Below are 23,400 nucleotides of genomic sequence, written 5' to 3'. Positions count from 1 at the left end.
AAACATGCCGGGGCCCCTCTGAAGTGAGATTTAAGCGTTGGCCGGGGCCAAATGTCAACCAGCTCAAACAGATGGTGTTAAGAGCCGAGCTGAGAGGCTGACCTTGGTTCGGGACTGACTAGGGGTGGAATGACAACGCAACACCAGCATCCGGTGTTTGTTTTCAGTGGATGTTGTGAATATCAAGAGAGCCGAGTGTTGTTGCCAAGATGGGGAGGTAAAGTCACGTCAGGGCTGCTTGCTTTGCTTTGCAGGTGCTTTTAGGCTCTGTGGGATGTTGTCAAGCTGCCACCATGACAGAAAAATGTTGGGATTGGATGAACAGCATAGGGAATGTTTTTGATATTTCTATGGATAAACAGGATATATATATATATATACACACACATACACACACACACACATATATACACACATATATATACATGCATATATATATATATATATATATATATATATATACACACACACATATAGAGGGATGGGTACCGGTATCTGGTGCAATGGTTCTGACATAAACGGTAGTAACCAGACCGAAAAGCAGCGCACATTTCGGTGCTTTTTTTTCCTGAGATGGAATACACTTTGGATTCTAGCCAATCATTTTACCTTTGCGAGCGTAGTAGGGGGGCCCAGGTACGTACGTTCTTTTAGAGCAGAGCTACAGATTAAAAACGCCCAAGGCGAAGCGGTCAAAGTCTGGCTGTACTTCACAGCAAAAGGTGCAAACTCAGCAGCCTGCAACAAGTGCTTTAAGGTGATACTGTGATTCTGTGCAAAGGAGGTAACACCTCGAATCTGATGAAACACCTGGCGACATATAGCATTTTGTTAAAAGCCGAGAAATGCACCGTATTTGATAGCTTGCTGCGAGACCTCACACCAAGCACATCTACTGCGGGTGTGGTGCCTGTTATCGGACCCGGAGTTAGCAACATCCCCCAAAAACCCGAAGAGTAGAGTCCTGGCCCCTAGCCCTGCCAGTGTAGCAGAAATGATGACGGATGATGATGGCAGCAGCAGCCGTTCTTCTCTGCGTGAGTAGCTTAATGTTGTTCGTGTGTAATTTACGTTGAGTAGGCTCACCACATTATTACATTAATGCATGTAAGGTGAACTAGCAAACACCGTCGTAGATAAATGCGGCTGTCTTCTTGTTTGATGGCAGATACTCCCTTCACCCTGGCCAAAAAGGCTAAAATGACCAAAGAAAAGGTGGGAAACAGCTAAACATGAGAGGTTTTTAGACAAAGTTTGTGTTTTTTCCATTGATTAAGCACTGCTTCCAGCCAAGAGTGATACCATATATGCCCTATAGCTGCAGAAAAGGCTAACATTGTTATCTTTTTACAAAAAAACAGCTGAACATGAGAGGTTTTTGGACCAATTTTGTGTTCTCCATTCTTTAAGCACCAGTTCGAGCACCGTTTAAGCACCCGCACCGTTTCAAAAGTACCGGTTTGGTACTGGTATCGGATAAATCCTAAACGATACCCATCCCTATATATACACACACACACATATATATACACACACACACACACATACACGCATACATATATATATTAACGCTAACAGGACTAGTATATATATATATATATATATACTAGTCCTGTTAGCGTTAATCTCGTTAAAATGACGTTAACGCCATAACCACATTAATGCAGCAAATCTCCATTAGCGAGTTAGCGCAGATCGGCGTGGGGCTGCATGGCGTCAATGTGTTAGCGCGGTTAGCTTTTTCACCTAATGCGGTTATGGCATTAACGTCATTTTAATGAGATTAACGCTGACAGTACTAACATATCTATATCTATATATATCTATATATATCTATATATATATATTTGTATATAGATAGATAGATAGATAGATAGATAGATAGATAGATAGATAGATAGATAGATAGATAGATAGATAGATAGATAGATAGATAGATAGATTTTAAAAACTTGATTAAGGTAAGTTTAGACTTCAATGAAAATGTTGAAATGTTAAAAATTAAATCTAGACATTTAATGATTATTTTTAAAATGATGAAACAACCACAGAGATAAAAATCTTACTTGCAAAACTTAGTGAAGGTAACCCAAAGAGTTCTGACATCTTAAATGTTGTTCTCCCCCCCCCCGGTCGTCTACGCACCGCTACCTCCCAACTACACCACAGCGTCATAATTTCTGCCTCGTTACCACCAAGGCAATGTCAGCTCGTCTACTAGGGAACCCTAGGGCATGGTCAATATTATAAAACTGTGAAACAAGCAGGATTTCCATACACACTAGGCAGGCCGTTATGGGGAAACCCCCAACCTTTTCCAGCTACACACAAAAATGTTAAATTTCCTCAACTTTTCTCTCTTATCACCACCAAACAGCAACTGACTTTTCTCCCCTCCGTTAAATCCGGGGGGTTTTGTCCTCATGTTCAAAAGAAAAGGAAAAACATGTTATTTTCTCCATCTCTTTCCATTTCTGGTAGACTGAGTACGGGGCTTTAAGAGAAGCGAGTGGGTAGTAGATGGATAAGTGAAATTCACCTCGGCACAAATGTCTATAGCTTGAGAGAAGGCAATTTCCTCTAGCTCTAGTTCACAAGCACATTGCTGGAGTCCAAGCTTGGTTACACACTGGTGCTCCTGAAAATGTATTGTCCTACAGGTAATACCCAAAGAAATAACAGTTCTGTCTGATTTAGTGCAAATGTTTCGCTTTGAGTATTGAAATCATTTCTGTTCAGACGACGGCTGCATCTGACGTTCAAAGAATAGCAACAGCACAACATAAATCTCAGCTGCTTTTTTTTATTTAACAACGAAAAACATTCTCCTTCATCAGCATGATTACCTTTCAAACACGAGTGGACCTACATTATCAGCTCTTTTTTTTTTTTACAGGACTGGACGGCTATAACATAATGACAGAATAGCGACAGAGAGCCACTTCAGAATATCCCTTCTCCCTCCCAAGCTCAGCGCCTCCTTTGATCATCAAATTGTTCTCCTGAAAATCCTCTCTGTTCTTGAATTATCTGGGCCGCTGAAGTGGAAGTTGAATTTTCTGTGGAGACCAAAGCTTCTTAAGAGAAAGGGGAGAAGCGGGGAAATAAAAAGATGTGAAAATGACACAAATTGAATAAGCGTGCCAAAAACCTATACGGCCCCGACAGGAGAAAACTTATCAAGGTCTTCAGACGTTACAGCCGAGAACCGACAAGGAGGAAAGTTTTCTTTTGTCTTTGTTCATATAGAGGGAGGAAAACAGGTACTTTGGTGTTATTACTTTCTTTCTGTGTCGTGAGGAAACACATTTAGAGTACGCACAAGCTGTATAGTGAAGTAACAGCAACGTTAAAGTCGCCAGAAAATGTGTTTCTAAGACAGAAACACCAAAGAATCAATAATAGGGTTTAAAAACAAAACCTTTTACTTAAACCCGCACCAATACACGCAATTAACTTTTAAAGGCACACCTGTTGCTGCCCCTGGACCTTGATTAAGGTGCTAACGTGGGGCCGCTTGTCAGTTCTAGTGTAAATTGCCCGGTAACCACTGTCAATGGCACCCTACTTAATTTGCCCAGCTTGATCACGGTTTGTTGTGGTTGCAGTTAAGTACACATTTTCATATTCATGCATATTCAAACTGATTCATCCTCTTCAGATGCAGCTGAATTCATTAGGAATGTCTCCCCGTTAGCAAGCAGGGGAGAAAAAACGTGAGAAAAAAACCCAACAACAACAAATGAGCACAGATTTTTTTTGAGTCTTTCATGTTGGTTAAAGCGCTGGAGCTGCACGGGTTTGTTTTCCTTTGCGTGCCGACACAACAAACGAATACGGTAGAATTTTACAGAGGCTAAAATTAGTAGGCCAAAGGAAAAAATACACATCGTCACCCCTTAAGGAGTGGAGGACAGTCCAACTCCAACTAAATACAGACAAACTAATTTGTGAAAATATCTGTAAACACATTTTCGGCCTAGTGAGAACCTACTCAAAGGCTCAACTCCTCATGCCCTGCAGTGGGAGAACCCAGCAGACGTGCTTTGATTTTATTGTAATTTGCATGTTTGTTTATTATTGTGCATATGATTTACAGGAGGGAAAAGGCAGAGGAAAATTTAAGCATTGGCCATTTTTGTTTACAGCCAGAGATTTTTAGTATGTACTGCCTGGTAAGAGGGAGGCTCAACAAGTTTAGAGTGAAGCAGACAGCCGCGTTCTCGCACACAGCAGCTTGAGGGAAAATCACTGTGCGCTTCCTGTTCAGAATTCAAATGACTGTGGAAGGAACCCTGTTGTATAAGTGGGGGAAAAACATCGAACCAGTCAGGCAAGTGCACAGCTGATCGAAACCAGATAGCAAACTTGCAGACAATGCAACAGCAGATTAAATCAATATTTGATTTTGAGATAGCGCTATATAGTATACTAAGATAAAACTACTAAACTACTATTTAGACATAAAAGGGATATGTTCGATGGTGTTCTTATGCAATAGGCAGCTTGACAGCTCTGACATTCCTACCTACAGTCCAGATGCTATAAATACTCACCAGTGCACCAGCTGTGCACTGATCCACAGATGAAAGTACTCCCAAGTAAATGCAGTACTTACTCCAGGTGTTTTGGAAAACTACTTATGCCTTTTTCAACAAATTATTAATTGATATAATTCTAATATATTGTTGTAGTTTATTCACATTTACAAAATAGCACAACTAATTTCTTGCAACCAAAGGAGAAAAAATGATATTGCCTTGTGACTGATTTGAATTTTTTTACAAATGGCAACTGATTGCAGGTAGCTGCAGTCTGACTCAGACTGATTTTAACAGCTGGCTGCGTCGACAGAATGGTGTAGGTTTGTAAATAACTGCAGTGCATCTCTTTGCAATGGAGGACTTGATGCAACTAGTTGCCAACTGGTTGTATTCTGGTTGTATTCTGATTTCATGCTGATTGTATTCCTATATAAGTGCCTTTGCTATCCTGCAGAAACTATGTCACTCTTTCTGGTGGAATTTCAGAATTTCTGTTATTAATTTATGAAGTTCTGGCTGGACTGTCAATGTAACTATGAAGTATGATGATTATGGACTTTTGTGTATTTAGACAGCAACAGATTTGCAATTTATTACAGTTAATTGCTGTATAACGGTTTCCATATAATTACCAACTTGAAACCAGTCAATCACAAACTGATAGCAGACTGATTTTATCTTATTGCCATTTTACTGGCATCCCGACACCCTGACAGTTGCTTTGAAGACAGCAAACAAAGACTGCGAGTGATCATGGACACGGTTCCCCATCTTTAAACCAACTAACGGAGAGAGTGCGATTGCAAATTTCACAATTACAATCATTTTGTTTATGTGGCAGTCTGCAGCGTGACTTCAATAATAATAACTAATTTTTAAAACTGAGTCATACATATAACAAGAAATTTTACAGATTCACAGATTTTCTTTCTGTCAAATCCCAAATAACACAGAGTGTGTATCTACATGTGTTTGAATGTAGATACACACATTATTATTGGATATTATTTAGATTGTTGATTTAGAGTGGACAGTGTATCATATTCACGTGAGGCAACTCAGCCACATGTGAATTTCAGCAACTTTTGCTGGAACTTTAGCAACACTGTGCAATGAGAAAAAGCAGGCTGCTTCAAGAGTCTGGATGATAAAGAGGTCGGTGAGAGCAGGTTAAGCAAGGTTGTGTATTTGTCAGTGAGAACTGGAGGTGAGATTTGAACTGCAGAAAGAGAGTTGAGGTCTGTGGCACAACTTCAGACTCTTTCAAGGAGCATGGAGGGGGGAAGAAAGCCTAGATTATACTCTGTGGCAGACATGGAAATGGACAGCTGGAGACATGTTGGCTGAGAAGTACTTCCTGCTTTCCTATACTAGTCCACTAGCCTGGAGCGCCCGCAAAGTTGTAAGTGCACAAAAAACAAGCAGGCACGCGGACATCCCCATGGACGCTTGCACTCATCATCTTAGGATAAAATTTCTGTCATTCAGACTTGAGTGGACCCTGGCGGATGCGGAAATTCAATTCAATTTTGTTCAATTCAGTTTTATTTATGTAGCACTGTGACAAAGTGGGTGACAACATCGTTTGTCCATATTCTTAGTTAACATTCTTGTTTTGATTTAACCATATTTCATATGCAGTCTGCAATAGGCAAACGTCTACTATCCCGGGTTTGTTTATGTTTTGCACTTTTACAGATTATATAATATAACATCTTGGTTTAAATCAATTCCTACAAGTTTGTTAAGTTAACATGTTATTTATTTCAACTGTTAATTTGTATTGTTTAGAACTTACCCTACCTACCTGTCTTCTAGAAACAAAAGGAGGAAATGTAGTTTTACTTCCTGCTTTATAGCTTCTGGGTTCATCTGAGGTCACAGGATGAGACCAAGTGCAGAAAGGGAAGAATTCTTGTAATTTAATAAAGTTGATTTTAGAGTGTTTATGGATAAATAGATTTATTGATGTAATATGTATTGATTACACCATAGATTTTATGTTGCTAGTAAAGAGTAGCAGTAGAGGTTTGAATATAATCATGTTCATCTTACCCACCTACTGAATGGAATAGTCCAGAGGAGAAAGTCTTTGGTTAAGTGGACTATTTAAGCAGAACTCAGGTGTTTGAGAAGAAAGGTTCAGGTCAGTGTAGCTGTGTGCAGTTTGACCTTAATTTCCGTTGATTTAAGTTCAGTTATGTTTATTTGAACTGAGTTAATTTAGAGTTGAGTTTCTTATTAGTTTCTTTGTAAATATTGTTTGGGTCACAAAATGGTGAATAAATCACTTGCTACACTGGACAGCATCAGTCTCATGCTCTTCTTTGACCGCTTAAGTCAAGTCCTACCACAAGCACCAAATCACAACAACAGTTGCCTCAAGGCGCTCCAGCAATACTGTTTAGAGATATGGAATAATATTTCCTCATATATGTATTTATTCATATGTAATGAATTTAATGACGTAGAGAAATACACAACCCCAAAATTATATACATTCACATATCCATTGATGAATCATCAAAGACAACTGGCTCAGATTGGTAGTAATTAGCAATAGTATCCAAACACAACATTAGCATCAAAGACTAAAACGTTGATGTTGCTTCACATTACAGTCAGCTGCTCTAGAAATAACTTGAAAGTCTTTGAGAGTCTCTACTAAGTTGTTCAGCTTGCTCCATCTCTGTCTTCCCAAAGCACATGAAGACTACCTTGTTGTTTCACTTTGCCACTGTTATTTTCACTGTCTGGTGTGTACATGCTGAAGCAATTATATGTGTAACAATCAAGATTGTAACGATTAAACATCAAACATCAGGACAGCCCCGATGAGTCCAGAAGCACTTTTGTAGGCTTTAAGACTGCTTCTATAAACCCTTCAAAGTACCAGATAATGGGTCGAACATCAGCACTGACGGGGTCCAGACTCACATTTGAATGTCGGGATAAGGAAAGGAATCAAAGGCAAATCTGCTATAAAGTCCTGTAGTCTGACGTGGGTAAAAGGGTAATCTCTTCTGGCAGCGAAATTGACGGGTGGTAATTCAGCAGGATATCTGGATGCATATATGCAGAATGTCCTGTTGTTGATGGTGTAGACACGGTGTGGAAGCTATGGGTTTGTCTGTGTTTTTATGATGGTTTTCAGTAATGTTGAGGAATAAAGTGTTTTTGTGCCACTTAAGTTTACTAATTAAAATGCAATAACTTCCACTTTTTTTAAAATAACTTCTTGAAAAATGAATGAAAGTAGCATAAAGCACATTAAAACCAATCATAATAACAGAAATCAATTAGATTAGATCAGTTAGCATTTCCTCAAACATTACTTTTAACACACTGTTACTTTTTCCCCCCAAATTAAAATCAATCAATAAATCAATAATAAATATATCAAAGAATATAAAACAACTCCAGTAGGTGCAGAAGTTTCAACCCACCTGCAATGCGGTGAAGTACTCATTAGTTTTATCATAAAATGAGAGGGTGGGGCCTACGTAGATGTCCTGTGACTGTCTACCTGCACTCTCAGATACTAATTGTTACAAAAAATGACTATTGGATACTCATTTGCAACAATATTGAACAGTGGCGTGTTTGCCTCTAGCTGACACACAACTTCAGCACCCTGCATACAGACAGCACACAGCCCCTCCCCTCACTAGCAGCTGAACACTGCTTGAAACAAACTGACACCCTCATCTTTATGAGGAATTTCCTGTTTCAACAACACTAAAGTATTAAAACATTATCATAAACATTAACCTGGCACCTAAGTCATCTGTTATAATTAAGGTAGTAGGTACTACTACTGCTACTGGGAGCTAAGCAGCAAATGTAATCAATTCCTCCCATCTGCAGAATCAATGAAGTGAATTTCACAGCATTACAAAGTTATTTGTGTTTGAAAATTGTTACACTTCTCTTAAAGTCCCTGACTGAAACTGAGAAAAGGCTGTTTGATCAGCAGAAGAAGTACGGTGAGAAGTCACCAGACACACAGCAGATAAACAGGACTGTAGCTGAATACAAAAAAAGATGCTTCTTAATGTCTTAACTTCTATGAAAAATTATACTCCTGGGTGCCACTATTGAGTGCGAAATTCCAGTGTTGTGACAACCCCGGTGCACACAGAAAAGCCAACAAAGACTGCATTAGGAGGTTGGATGGATGGATTGCAGGGGCACAAGTCATAAAAGCTGCTCTGATGAGACTTGGGTTAATTTACTGTATATTATTATTATTATTATTATTATTTTCACTCACTGTCTAATTAGATTAGAAAACAAAATGTTTTAGTTAGATTTTAGGTTAAAGAATACTTCTTTTAAAACGTCATACGTGTTAGAAAAGCTTTATTTTCCAACAAAGAAAGAACAGGTGAAAAGACTTCCCCTACAAAGCAAAAAAAACCCAGCTAGTTTATTTTTGAAAATACATTTTTATTGCCAACAATAAATGTGGCATACTTTGGTGTGAGACTAGGCAAAAGATTCCAAGGTAACAGTTTCACATAAAAAGCCTCAGACCCTCATTAATTTATTTGGCCTTAATTAAGGGAATCATCAGCTGGTGACAATTCAGAGCTGATAAATCCTCCACACTCTTCAACTCTTGTGTTAGCACTCAACAACCACGGGCTTCTCTAAGAAACTGCAAAGCTAATTGAGGCTTCCAGGATTGGGCTAGGCTATAAAAATATATCAAAAAGCTTCCAGCTGTCATTAGGAAATGGCAGTTGAAGGGAACTTTGGAGAGCCGCACACGATGTGGACGACCAAGAAACTTTTAGTTACACAGGTGTAGCACTGGGCTGTTTCCCCATCCAGCATCAAATAATCATTAAAAAATATTACCTGCAGAGTTGTAGCATAAACTATGAATAAAGATGAACTTACCAGTGCTTCACCCTCAGAGAGAACACGCTGCTCATCGTGGACAAGCACCACTTTAGCCTTGATTTCATCCACTGTCAAACTGCAGAGGGTACAAAATCAGGAAGCATTTTAGTATTTATCCCAATATTTTTTTTTGCCCAATATAATAAGTTGATTTCATCATGATCCACATAACATGTCATCAGCACAGCATTCACAAGCACCTGAGGCCCACTGAGACAGTCACATTTCAGTCTCATTTCCTGTGGCAGGGATTCAAAGTTTGCACAAAAGAAACAAATACTAAACTTTTTGATCAGATGCACAACCAGTCAGTAACACAAACCGGCTGCATTGAACCAACAATACATTTTGCGATCAAGGATGTTCTGCTCTGAGCTGAGCACTTCTCTTTCCTTTTACCCTATCGCAGTTTAAACTGCACAAAACATAAAGCAGCACACAGTGCAGTCAAAATCTCTCATGCCACCTATTATCCTACAGCATTTAGATCTTTTTTCTATGGCCATTCTTCACCGCTGGTGTCTTCCTTCCTCAGGTTTTACGTAAACCAGCACTAAACTGAACGGAGATAATGACTGCATGGCCAGGATCAATCCTAGGAGTCCATCATAAGCGGACGTGCAGGCAAACATACAAAGCAAATAGCTTGTTCCACTACAGAGGATCAATGCTAGGGGTAAGTGCTGGAGAAAAGCAATGATCTCTCTGCATTGTCGAGCTGCACACAATGACACCTCTAAAAAAATAAAGAAATAAATAGAACTTGGTGTGAGGAAAACCGGCTTTGCCCCCAATCACTGAGGGCAGATGCAGACCTGATCTCGAGAGCAGGTGCTTTGCTAGGTTTCCCTGAGAAAGACAGTAAAAATATTGGTAACTCACACACATGCACTGATGAATCCTGACAGAGGGGAGGGGATAAAAAGCACAACCTGTTCATGGGCCTTTGGGAGGCTCCATCATGGTTCATTTCCTGAAGCAGTTGGTAGACTCTATTTATAGGCCAGCATACTGGTACCAGTTAATCCTGCACTGGGCTGCCAACTGCTTGCCAGCTGGCACAGTGGGTTGCACTTGTGTGTGGTGCTCAGGAAGGTTTGGGTTGAAATAATCGTGAGGAAGGCAAGAATCTACCTTAATGAACAAAGTGTGGGGGAATAATTTACCCCCCTATAACGCAATATGAATCCGTGAGACTGCAGATATATAAACTTGAGGTGTGACCGAAACATCGGAAACGCTGCATGCAAAGATATTTCACGACGTTAGCCTGCTGCGTAACTCGCAGTAACAATATTTATACAGAATTAATATTAGTATTAAGTACAAACTGTGGTGATAATCAGCGACATCTCTACCGCTGACATGTTCCTTCATGCACATCAGAGCAGATTCTAAACTTTAAAGGAAAAAAAGGAAAAAAAACGGGTTGCATGAAGCAATTACTGGTGACACAAAAATGAGATTAGCTCACAGTATAAATGAGAGAACAATTATCTGTGAATCTGCATTAAAGATAATTAGCAATTCCAATCAAGTGGATTAAGAATGGGATAACATTTCGCTAAGTGTCATTTGGGACAAAGCCAAGAGCTTTTTTTTTTTCCTGCTTTGTGCACGATAAAGAGCCTGTAGTGTGCATGCTAATCTCGATCAAAGTCAACGTGCAAGCGTCAGGTATACCAGCAAATTTGCATTTATCATAACGGCGACTAAATCAAGCTTGACACTCGGGCATGTGAGCCGCAGAGCCACACGGGGAGGGGAGGACTGGTGATGTAGCACACAAGCGCAAAGCCTTCACCTGCTTTATTCAAATGGGCATCAGGACACGTCCTGCATCAAGATAGCCAGCTCACCGAATCCACATACTGACAGGCTGAGACAATGGCTGGATAGAAATGAGCGACACTTGCAGATATTTCAGCTTAGTAATGTGTTTGTTTAAGCGCGAGGCGGTGCTTTGGATGGAGTGGATGGATGGAGGCAGAGCCGGGGAGGGAAGGGACTGTGGCTGGAAGGGGGTGGGCAGGAGGGCTTGAATAATGGTTTGCATCCAATCGCAGGAATGCATAAGTGGGCATATAGCGCTCTGCCAGAAAATCGCTGCACAAGCAGTTCGTCCTCGATGCAGCCATATGTTTTATAGCACTTTCAGTTTACTATGCTTGGGCCAGCTTGCTTTCCAGAAGAATATGTCCAGTTAGCTTAAGAAGTATCGATTTTTTTAAAACTTCAAGCATGTTGTGAGAAAGTGAGGATGTGAGGGTGTGGATGGCTGTGGAGAAAAAGCATGAAGGGGGACAGGCTCATTGGATATCATGGACTCCGTTTTTCTGCAAGCCACTAGAAAAATTTACATATCTTCCCTGGCAGCAAAACGGATGCCATTCCCTTTAAAGCTGGCCGCTGTCAGACGCCGATCCTGACAGCAACTTAGTTCGTCTGTGTAGCTGCAAAGAAGGCCGGGAGATTGGAAAGCGGAGCAACAAGTGAGCCTGCTGAGACTTGAAGATTGAACAATGCAAATAAGGAGAAGAAATACTTTTTGAGGCTTGCTGGAGAATAAATAGGTGTAGGAGTTCCAGGGAATGAGATGCGTGCATTCGACTCAGACTGATGAGACTTCACTGCTCCACAAGTTAAGGTGGAACTAATGAGTGTAATCCATATTCATACTGATGTGAACACCCATTTATTTTATAGCACGAGTAATGCAAGACAGAATAAATGCGAGTGACAACCTATAGTTTTAATCCAGTGTTATGGATCTTCTTTATCATATTTCATGTTGTTTTGGTTTCACTCTGCTGCATTAGCAGAATTTCTCTTGAGGGTATCTGACATGATAATATTTCCTAAAACTCCCCGATTCACTCTGTCGGAAATTAAAGGAACTTCTTCAACAGTATTTTTTTTTTTTTGTGGTTGTTATTTCGTGTTTTGTGGTACAGTTTCATTTGACTGCTAGTGGCCGGTAAACTAATGACTGGCTTTTGTCACCAATCAATTTGGAGAGAACAATGTTCAAAGACAGGCGATCATTTGTCAGGAAAAAAAGATAAAATGTAACAAACGATTTAAATTCAGCACTTAACTTTAGCTCTCTTATGCAGCTTTCTTGTCCTTTCTGTAATTACAAGAAATTACTAGTTCTCCAGACTTCTTGAAGGACATTCAAAGCTCTTCTTTGGATCTTGGCTGCTAGATGATCCCACACCGCTCCAAGAATGCAGTGGTCCGGGTTCTGGGGGAGGCCAATCCATGACTAATGTTTTTCTATCCAGGTATGATATTACTGCTTTGGCAGTGTGTTGGCAGCCATAGCGAATCAGATGCTTTCCAGATTGTCTTACAAGGTGTATCAAACTCTAACCATGCTTTTCCATGGTCATAATTTCATACATTTTGACAAGATCCCCAACACCTATTGACAACCATTTGAACCAAATTGGAGTCATCACTCCGTTAGACCTGTTGCAATGGATTTTCAGTCCCGTTCTTGTGTAAACTGGCATACCCTGTTTCCCATCCTTAAGAATGGCCTTTTGGATCAGTTGAAGGGCCAGATACATCTCTCACATCCTGTATCAGGTCTTTGCTGAATTTGTCTTATTTCTGAAGTCTTTATGAGTAAGCCTTGAAATATTTTTCAGAACTGAGTGGTTTCTGTTATATTTCAGGCCTGTTTATAGAACAAGATAACTGGGTTTGCATTAGAAGTTAGTGACTGTAGTCGCTGCCTACGCAGCTGCTTTTGGAAAAACCCAGAAAGTATTGCAATGGTAGTCAAACCACGACTTTACTGATAAATCGTGAGGTGTGAAAACCCATCATTAAGTGTACAGGGGAGGTCTCAGGGAGACACCACACACCATTCCAATATATCAAGTTTCTGTTTAATAGCTCTTCAGAAAGCCTGAAGAAATATTGCACAAGGTCACTTTAAACAAATTACATTAAAGTCTGGCTCCTTGGAAGCAATATATAAAGAAATAAGGGGTGGCTGAAGACTTCTGCAGAGTGCTGGATGACGACATAATATATATTTTTTTGTAGTATTAGATTTCTTAGCAATGACATAATGCGACAAAAAGCCCATTCACCCTGGCAAGAGCAGAACCCAACAAGGAAAAACTATTTCAGTATAAAAACATCACTGGTAGCCTTCAAAACCTGAATCAGTGGATCTTTATTATGCAAAACTCTGCCTGCGTAATCAACAAAGTATTAATAGAATATGGTTCTAGCTTGGGGGTGGGGTGGGGTTAGCATTATAAGGCTGACACTTCATACGCATATGAGTGCAGGTTTCTGGACTCACTAGAATGGGTAGCACTGGCCAGAACATGAAAACAAAAACAGGACTCAAAAGAGTCTGAATACAAGTTATTTACCTGCCATCTTTATTGGTGTCCAATAAATGGAAAATGCTGGTAACGGAGCTGTTCTGATGTCTGATGAGACCTAAAATAAAAATAAAATTAAAAAAATCACGTGTTACTGTAGAATTATGTGATTGTTTAAATAGCAACCACTTCCATCTGAATGCAAACTGAGAGGCAGGAATGAAGAAAAGGATGGAGCTGGATTTAAAAAATATGGGGTGTGGGGGGGTGTGGAGGGCAATCAGGCAATGAGTCAGTCACGCTGTGCAAGAACATTTGGTTTCCCTGTAGGAAAAGAAAAAAGCATGCCAGAGTCCAGAATGCAATCAGGAGGCTTTGTGCTGTAACGGCTGGTATGACAGTGATTTCCCTCTTCTCCATTCATGTACACAGGCAGATGAAAAGGAGACGCAAAAACTTCCTCAACCCCCTTTTTCCAGCGAGCATGTGATCCCAACCGATTCATTCTGTGAATCCGCATTCACTGCGAGTGGAAAGGAGAGGAAGTTCTCTTATGTTCAGCACTGAGCATCTCCCGTGTCATCGGCAGAGCAGAGAATGTACGAGGGGTAAACTGATTGGCCCCTAAGTCTGGGGAAAAACACTTTACATAATGCTAATTGCACATCCGCCGCAATTATCTTTCTGTACTAATTACAGAAAAGCTCATTTTGAAATTAGCATTTCTTCCCAGTGTACAGTAAAGCAACTGTGTTAAGTGTGTGATGCAGGGGGGTTTAAAAAATGATGCCTTTTCTCAAACCCATCTTTGCCAAAATAAATCCATATTTATTAAGGCATGCTGTTTGTGGGATTAAAAGTTTTAAAAGATGCTAGATCCTACGCCACTCCTTGACACCCGAAACATGACCGGGAGCTGCAAACGTCTACGGAGAAGCCAGATTCCCGTCACCCCACCCCGTTTGTTGACTGTATTCAACCCCGGGAGTTAAACAAGATTTGCTAATATTCTCCTGCAATACACACAGCATCTGTCATATTAGTGGCTTATTCTTTTGTTTGAACAGCACTCTATTCCCAACCTAATGCTTGACATTCTCAACCCATCCTCTGGTCGCTCTGTCTCGCAAAAAAAAAAAAAGTGAGCGCACTAAAGGAGCAAGAGAAATGGTCTCATCCCTCGCTCTACTGCAGAGCCATAGCTATGAAAAACAACCATAAGGAGGATGGATGGAGACGAAGGCAGGGGAAGAAAAAAAGATAGAGTGGATGCAGGGGATTGGAGGGCGGTGGGTGGGGTGGGGGTTGGTTGGCAAAAGGTAAGAGGAAGAGTCGAGAGGAATGGGGAAAATAAAAGAGGAGAGAGGAGGAGAGAGAGCAAACAAAAAAAAAGAAAAACTGGGGAAAGAGGTTCAAGACATTGGCTCTTTAGGCCGACGGCACATATAGGGGACTATGTTTACTAATGGACACCATCAGTCATCCACCCATGTTGCTCGGGCAATATTGCGGCACACTCGTAAAATAAAAGAGAGACACAAAGAGAACAGAGGGAAATGGAACATATCAGCGGGAGACTGCAGATCTACGCCTAGCCTACAGACCATGTTATCCACACAGAGCTTTGTTATTGTAGGCTCGCTCTGCACTCCAAGGCTAAGAAAACACACATTGTCCTGTCTTTTATACACCATAAGCAAGATTTCCAAGAAGGGAAATTACAGTTTTCTGTATGAGAAAAAAAAATACTTTGAAATGGAAATAGATCAAAAAACCGCTGCAGGTAGAATCTTTTTTTGTTTTTGCTTTATCGATGAGAAGACTGGAAATACTGATAGAAACCTGAAAATAAATATTTGAACCTAAACGGTGCGTTTAACGGTGAGCATCAGAATGGAAAAATGAAAAAACACTGCAGCACAATGAGAGCGTTGCAGTGTACAAAATCAATATCTTACTCATTAGAGTTTGCTCATAAATTCATCAAGGTTGTGATTACAGTTGCTGAGCTAATTGCCTTATTCCCAGAACTCTTTTCAAGGTTCCCACACGGCTGTGAGTGATTTTTCCAGGAAATTTTTTAACAACCTGAAACTGATATGACACGCAGGTTTTACAAATGAGATAAATGATTGTGCTGCAAGGAAGCTCGGGTATTCGTAACTATTAAAATTACAAGGTACAATTAATAAAGATGAAAGAATAAAACTAGTCTACATTCTCTGTGGAGAGCTTAGCAGAGCTACCATCACTCAGTCCTGCTTTAGGAGTAAATTACCACAAAAATATTTTAAAAAATATATCAAATTTAATGGAATTTCAGAGTGAAGCTCTGTTTTCAGTTTGGGCTTTTGCTGCTTGACTGAAAATGTCAAGCCTTATGGGACCTTCTGAACTCTTTTATGTTTGACACTGTTTGTTTTGCTCTACAAGGACAATCAAGCGTTTCCTTATCTGGAGAGGAGACGTATAAGCGGGGATATGAAGCGCTCTGTTAGAGTTCAGAACAAGAAGACAATGCCTGCTGCAACACGTGTTACTGCATTATTTCAAGAAGACATAAGTTTTATAAAGTCTAAAGTCAGGTAGACAAGATTTTTTGTTATTTTCCTTTGTGCAAATCATGTTTTATTAGAAATAAATATCAAGAACCTGTAGTCTTTTGAATTCATAATGGACCCTGGTTTCCAGAGAAGAGGATATAATAGTACAGCCAGTGTTTATGACTGGATCTGGTCCATATAGGTTAGCTCAGGGAAACTACTCGAATCCTCAGAGGCAAGATAGCAGACACTCTAAGTGCTTAGTACATCCTTCATATACAAAGATACAGACATTCTCTATATTAATATATTCCAGCAATACATATTTTGTTGGATTGTTAATCTCTTCCTATTCTAACCTACCATTAGCATTTGCATTTACATGTGAATGCACATTAAAGACAGGGAAGCGTAATCATCTATGGCTAACGGCCTTATAGTGTATTTCTCCTTCAAACAATTTTTATACAGAGATTTCCTTACATATACAGTACTGTGCAGAAATCTTGAGCGACACCCAATTTCTTTATATTTTGCTTGGAAGATGGGAAAAGAGTACATCAATTTATTCAAATATGTACAAACACACATGGAAATACAGTATCTAAACCAAAAACAGCGTTTGTGAAATTCTAACAAGCTTGAAAGTTAATATTTGGTTTGACCACCTTTATTCTGCAACACACTCTGAACTCTCTTTTCTTGTAATTTCTGTAAGTACTCTTCAGGAATAGTTCTCCAGGCTTCTTGAAGGACTCTTCTTTAAATGTTTCTGCCTTTTGTTCTGTTGTCTGTCAAGATGATCCCACACTGCTTCAATAATGGTGAGGTCTGGGCTCTGGTGAGGCCAATCCATGACTCATTGTGCTCCATCGTATGTTTTTATATCCACATATGCTTTTCCTGAAACATACCTTCAACTGAAGATCGATTTCTCTGCTCCTGTGTCAGGTCTTTGCTGAATTTTTTTTCGTATTTAGTAAGGATATGTAGATAGTACTGTCGACTTATTTTAGGCTTGCTACATTTCTATCCTAGGCTTGCAAATACTAGTCCTACATTTCCTCATACTTCATACAATAAGCCAAGTTTATGGCTAGCAGTTCTTTAGGAATAATGCTGTTAAAAAAATAGTTTTGTTTTTTTTTTTACTGTTTTTTACTACTGCATTTTTCAGAAATTCAACTAAAGAAATGTGAACAAATAATGAGTTTTTTGACGAGATGTTGGTAACAAAGTGCCTGAAGATACAATTTACATTTGGTTCTTTGATGAGTTGTCTGCTATGTGTCGACACGACACTGGTTTATCCCTTGAGTTAGGTGCCTTTTTTAATCCTTCAGTGATTCATAAATCTGTAAAGCTTTAAAAGACCTTCGTAAAGTCAAAACAACTGTTTCTCAAGGAAACTTCAATAAAAATAACAGGAAATAAAAATACAAAGAAATGAGGGGTGGCTCAAGACTTTTACACAGCACTCTATCTGCAAGTCAAAGTCCACTTCAAAGAAATCAAATAAAGGATACTGAATCCCATCTTTATTTCACGCCTTCAGGAATAAAGACAATAAGTTTGTATCACACACATACTATGCTCTATATTAGTATGTTCTACTATCAGTATTGGGGAGTAATGGAATACATGTACCGCCGTTACGTATTTAGAATACAAAATATGAGTAACTGCATTCTATTACAGTTACCGTTCAAAAGAGTGGTATTCAGAATACAGTTACTTTGTTGAAATAAATGGATTACACGGCAGTCTTTTCCTGTCCCCTCTCTATTTTTGGTAATTCCACGCCGGTGGAAACCCAAACAAAACACGCATTAAGAGGCTCTAATGCCTGGGTCTCAGTCTGCAGCCCATGTCACCTCTACTTGAGGCCGTATAATGACATGAAGAAATATTTTTTAAAATTATTATTCAAAAAATAATTTAATATGAAGGCAATAGACAGAGTGTTACAGGCACAGCATGTATGAAGCATGTAAATATAATAATAACCACTGCAGCCATAAAGAGTGCCTGACAAGCCCAGTTGTAAGTAAGCTATTAAGACTCGACTGTACGCTGTTGGAGCAGCCTTTCAAGGCCTCTCTCTGTCTCTCGCTAGCAAAGTTGACCCAGACAATAAAGTAAAGCTAGATTTCGGCTACGAGCTCGACATGGAACCCGACGTATTAGCCAAAGGTCCCTTTACTATGGTTTGGAGCCGCGGACCTGTTTTATATACGTGCGGAATAGTTTTCTATACGAGATCACTGCAAAAAGTGCAGCCTTACCTAATGTCCATCCTACTGTTATTCATTTTATGTAAGGATTTAAAAATCTAGTTGGTATTGGTATGGCGAGCATCCATTTAGTAATAGCAATAAATCACACAGCAATAGTACATAGTTGTAAAAAGCATGATAATCTATTAAGTAATCCAAAGTATTCAGAATACGTTACTCTCATTGAGTAATGTAACAGAATACGTTACAAAATACATTTTGGGGCATGTATTCTGTAATCTGTCGTGGAATACATTTAAAATGTAACCTTCCCAACACTGTATACTATGTTCATGTTAAGCAGATATGGTAGAGGCGATGGCCCCAATGCCAGACTCAGACTACACACCCGCTTCGGATCAGTCCATGCAATGGGCCTTATTAGCAGAAATCTACAGCAGGCCTGATTTATCCCCAACTTGTACTATTAAAAGTTGTCTGGGAAAGATACAGGATCTTAGATAGCGCCAATGTTCAGTAAGTATTATCTTGAAACAAGTCAGTTTAATGAGCCAGTTTTAAACTTGCCAAATTGCAAAGACACTTGTCATTTAAATTAGTATGTCTTGGTAATATTTTGGATAAAGCAGCAAACTTTTTTTTAAAATTCAACGTTTCTTACACCATCCTAACTTCTCTGAAAACAATCCTAACACTCTATTTAGTTATAAAATGCAAAACTGTAAGTAGCTTTGGATGTTTGCCTCTTACAAAGATCACTTTCGTTGCTCCTGATTGACGAAACGTGGAAGAGCAATTTTGAAAAAACTAAATGACATTGAATTGGTTGAATTTAAAAAAAAAAAAAAAAGTTAAATAAACTGAAGAAATAACTGTTAGATAAAGTGATTATTAAAATTATCCGTGTTACAAAAGTTTGGGTCGTCCTTATGTTCATGGCAGCTGTACAAATAGCTGTAAAAATAGCTACGCTTGTTGAACACAATATGTGTATTTTTTTTTAAGATGTATTTAGCAACTAATGTATTCAGGTACGCCCACACATCAAACATCTGAGTCGACTCTGTTTCAATATAATTATAAAGTGGGTTGAACTGCGTGGTCCAGAATATTTTCCCCATTTGGAGTTTTACTGTTTACAACCAAAAAGTGTACTTTTTAAATATAACCAGCCTTTGATGAACTCTTTGAATTACATGTGGAAAATGTGTGTGGTGTGCTATAACAACAGCAAACTAAGCCTATTTGGCCGCCTTGGCATTCTGCAATCTCTGTATTCATGCTACAGGCCATCCACAACTGCACACGAGCAGAATGGAAGTGGTTTGCAAAGCGGTCTGCTAGAGAAATCAGGTCAACCAGTGGATTACCAATGAACTTGAGGAAATCCCCTCAAACTATGGATGAACTTCAAGTCTGTGTAGCTTTGCATTGCTGGATGTACAGTAAAAGAGAGAAACTAGCACGAGTTGTACACTGTGCCTCTATATGATGGAGTTAATATCAAGCAAACATCATTAAAGAGGGAGGAGACCTCAACGTGAACCCAAGGCTTATCATGGATGCCATTAAGACGGAAAGAAAACAACCGCTCACGATCAGCGTCCTTTCTCATTAGCTGGGAATAACAAAGTCTTTGCTATTCAATGAGGATTTACTCCTGATTTCCCAACATGCTCGGCAAAATGGGAAAAAAAGGAAAATCAAGCCCACTGCTTTGCTAAAAGAAGAGCACTGAGTAACCCAGCTGTGCCTATGAACAAGCATATTCCTAATAAAAATGGGACATATGTGAAGGTTGGACTCATTGACTGAGTTGTAGTTCCTTAACAAAATAACTTGATAATTTAAAAGAAGGAAAATGGCAAATGCATGGTGCTTGTTTAGAATCTAATAAACGCATGAACTATATACCACACATATCGAAATCAATACGACTTAGAATGTTGTTCTGTCACGTCTAAGACCCGCAAAAAGTCCTGCAATATTTCTTTCACTGTATCGCACACAATGTGCCACAAGAAACTAATTTTCTTTGAGGGTACAAATAACCTGGCCCTTTAAAACTTCTCAATAACTGCGCGTGAAGCCCTGGAGACGCGTTTGAGCGACAGGCGCTGTAAAGGGAGAGACTGTTAAGTTCTACTTTGCAGGCTCAGCTGGTTGTTCTTCTGGCTTTTCATTCTTATTTTGACTCATGCGACTGACAGGTCAGAAATGGAAAGACGAGATATTCGTGGAAAAAAAGTGTCTGTCTCGTTGTGATGTTTCTATATTTGTTTGTAACTCAATGCGTGTCCTCACGAGTACAACGTTAAAAGGTCGTTTAAGGCAATTGTTTTATCGAATGTTTCTTGCGACCCAAATGTATAATTAAGGTAACTAACTGAAGAGGCTTTCTTAATTATTATTTCACAACTGTGACACTGATGACAAACATGCTGCAGAGTTACAGTGACATAAAAGAAAATGTGGTAATTTAGTTAGCTGTTTTGCAATTTTCATGTAGACCTGAGATTAACCCTATGTAATGAAAATGTGTTTGTAAAAGTAACAATTGTAAAAAAAAAACTAAAAAAAACAATGGGTAATAATGATTTAATTTAAAACTGGAGTAAAACTGGTGACCCTTAAATTACATCCTAGAGTTTGTTTGTTGTTTTGTTGTTTTTTTAAAGGCAGGTGGTTCCTGAAATTATGTTTTAGCCAAATCATAGCCATCAAGTTATAGATCAGTAGTACAAACCACAAAGTGAAGGCCATCACACACGGAGCCTGTTGGAAAAACATGACAGGAAATTCTGGATTTTTCAGATCCAAACTTGTTGTGTAACATATATACATGCCAAAATGTTGTATTTTTTGCAAAAATTTGTCTTCAAGAAACCCACTGTGAAAGAAATTAAGTCTGCACCACGCGATGATGAGCTAGTCCTAATGTTTCTAAACAAGAAAAGGAGGAAACGGAGATTCTGGGTATGTCCAATTCTTAGAAGAAGGCAGCAACGGGGGAAAATTTCATTGTTTGGTCCAGGAGTTGACACTGTATCATGGCCACTTCTGTACTTTGAACTCTTGTTCAAGAGTTCAAGAGTGTCTGAGGTAAAACTGAACCATTTTATTATTTCTATATTCAGTAGTGGTGTTCATTTTGAGCTACAGGCGCACTTGTTACCAAATGCAGCGGTTTGACTGATGATCTGTTTATCCAGATCTGATCATTTGTAAAAAGCGAGCTTGGTTCGAAAGAATAAATGTCGCAAATTTGTCATGTGAATTACATAGTTGGTGTGACCGTCTGCATTAAGAATATACAGAATTTACATATCCGGTGTTTAAAGGCCTTAACTCATTATACAAATACTATCATGATATCCCATAATAATAACAATTATACTGCGATACAGTAATCCTGCAGTACGTCGCTACAACATCTGAAAAATGCCTCTAAAAAAGGAGAAAATAGAGCTGGTTGCATGCATTGTCCTAACTCTCCTCCATGAGTTCCTTCTTCTTTAGCCCGAGTTGTTTAACTTCTGTTCACTTACACTCATTCATTTAATAAGCACCACCTCAATGAGTCATAATGCAGTGATTCAGGGAGTTTAACTGCTGTGGGAATCCATCTAGAGCACCTGCAATCTTTAAATAAAGATATCAGGATTAGGCAGCAGTGAATCCACACCACAGCGAAAGAAAAAAAAGTCAATAAGATACACCGTCACATCCATACATTTTTCAGCTCCCACTGTTAGCAGATAAATGAACATTCACCAACAAGTAATGTCATAAGCAGGACAAAGACTGGAACTTTGAAGAAGCCATACACACACATTTATTAAAACTGCAAAATAAGACCCCAGATGGATGACAAAACATAGACAACACCTGCCAACACGACCACAGAAATGAAAACTGATGGTTGCAAAAACTTGAAGATGAGCAGTAACGGAAGTGAAGGATGATGGCGCAGGGAACACGTGGGGGTGGTGACAACTAGCAAAGGTCAGCTTGCACACCTTGGGAGGCATGATGGATGTGTGCTCTGAGAAGCTCCAAAGTCAAATGACCTTTATTGCAATCAAAACTTTTATTTTGAACACACAAGGCAGAATCAATTACCAGCACTATACAATATCTAGGTGTGTGCTGTTTGATATATGGATGAGCAAAGAATAAGACAGAAGTTTAAAACATTAATAAATCCTATTTCTGTGTGTTATAAGGCATAACATGAAGGACTGTTTTAATATCTGTGCTGCAACAAGCTAGAAATCTAAAACTAAATCTAAAATTAAGCAAACTTAACCCAAACGGTCTCCATGCACTGCCTACCCAACACAGACTTAATGATTCTAAATCCACGTGGACTACAGAGCTAAAAACGACTGAGCCCGTTTCCCATCCAGCCTCACTACTTTCAATACGTTCACATACACAAGTCTGAACGTCATTTAAATGCCGAGCCAGCTTGTGCTTGCAGTGATAAGGGAATTTTCCAGTGAGTCATAAGCAACTTCTCTCCGAAGGCTTGTGGAACCTAAAAAGAGAGCTGGGGGAAATGCAATATGCTGTTGCTCAGCAATCCTCTCCCAGTCCGCTTATTTCAACGACACAGGCATCTGTATTTAACCCTTCCAGCTCCTCCTTATCTTCTACTATTTGTCATCCTGACCGTGTGACCTGAGGTTCTCGGGCCAATTTACTTTTGCTCAATGTAAGGTCGAGCTGAAATGAAATGAAAGTTGCCCTGCAGCTGCTAAAATTGCCTAACTACTGTCCACAAACTGAAGCAATTTGGTGAAAGGAGCAAATAGAT

At 39.3% G+C, this 23,400-nt stretch overlaps 1 protein-coding gene across 2 annotated transcripts in view; it reads right to left on the bottom strand.

The window, feature by feature from the left end:
* Positions 1 to 23,400, bottom strand: part of LOC146391367 (glucosidase 2 subunit beta-like) — a 159,593-nt gene that overhangs the window by 122,775 nt on the left and 13,418 nt on the right. For both annotated transcript variants that reach the window (XM_084924238.1, XM_084924239.1), the window contains exons 7-8: positions 13,850 to 13,919; positions 9,450 to 9,528 (exon numbers count right to left, since the gene is read on the bottom strand). In XM_084924238.1, the coding sequence (XP_084780364.1) occupies positions 9,450 to 9,528; positions 13,850 to 13,919 (149 nt within the window). The remainder of the gene's footprint in view (positions 1 to 9,449; positions 9,529 to 13,849; positions 13,920 to 23,400) is intronic.

Source organism: Perissodus microlepis, chromosome 3 (genome assembly GCF_051167445.1).
Source record: "Perissodus microlepis isolate ML-2025 ecotype Zambia chromosome 3, ASM5116744v1, whole genome shotgun sequence".
In the NCBI taxonomy this organism is placed as follows: domain Eukaryota; kingdom Metazoa; phylum Chordata; class Actinopteri; order Cichliformes; family Cichlidae; genus Perissodus; species Perissodus microlepis.
Note: the sequence above shows the minus strand (reverse complement) of the source record. Positions and strands in the feature narration are given on the sequence as shown.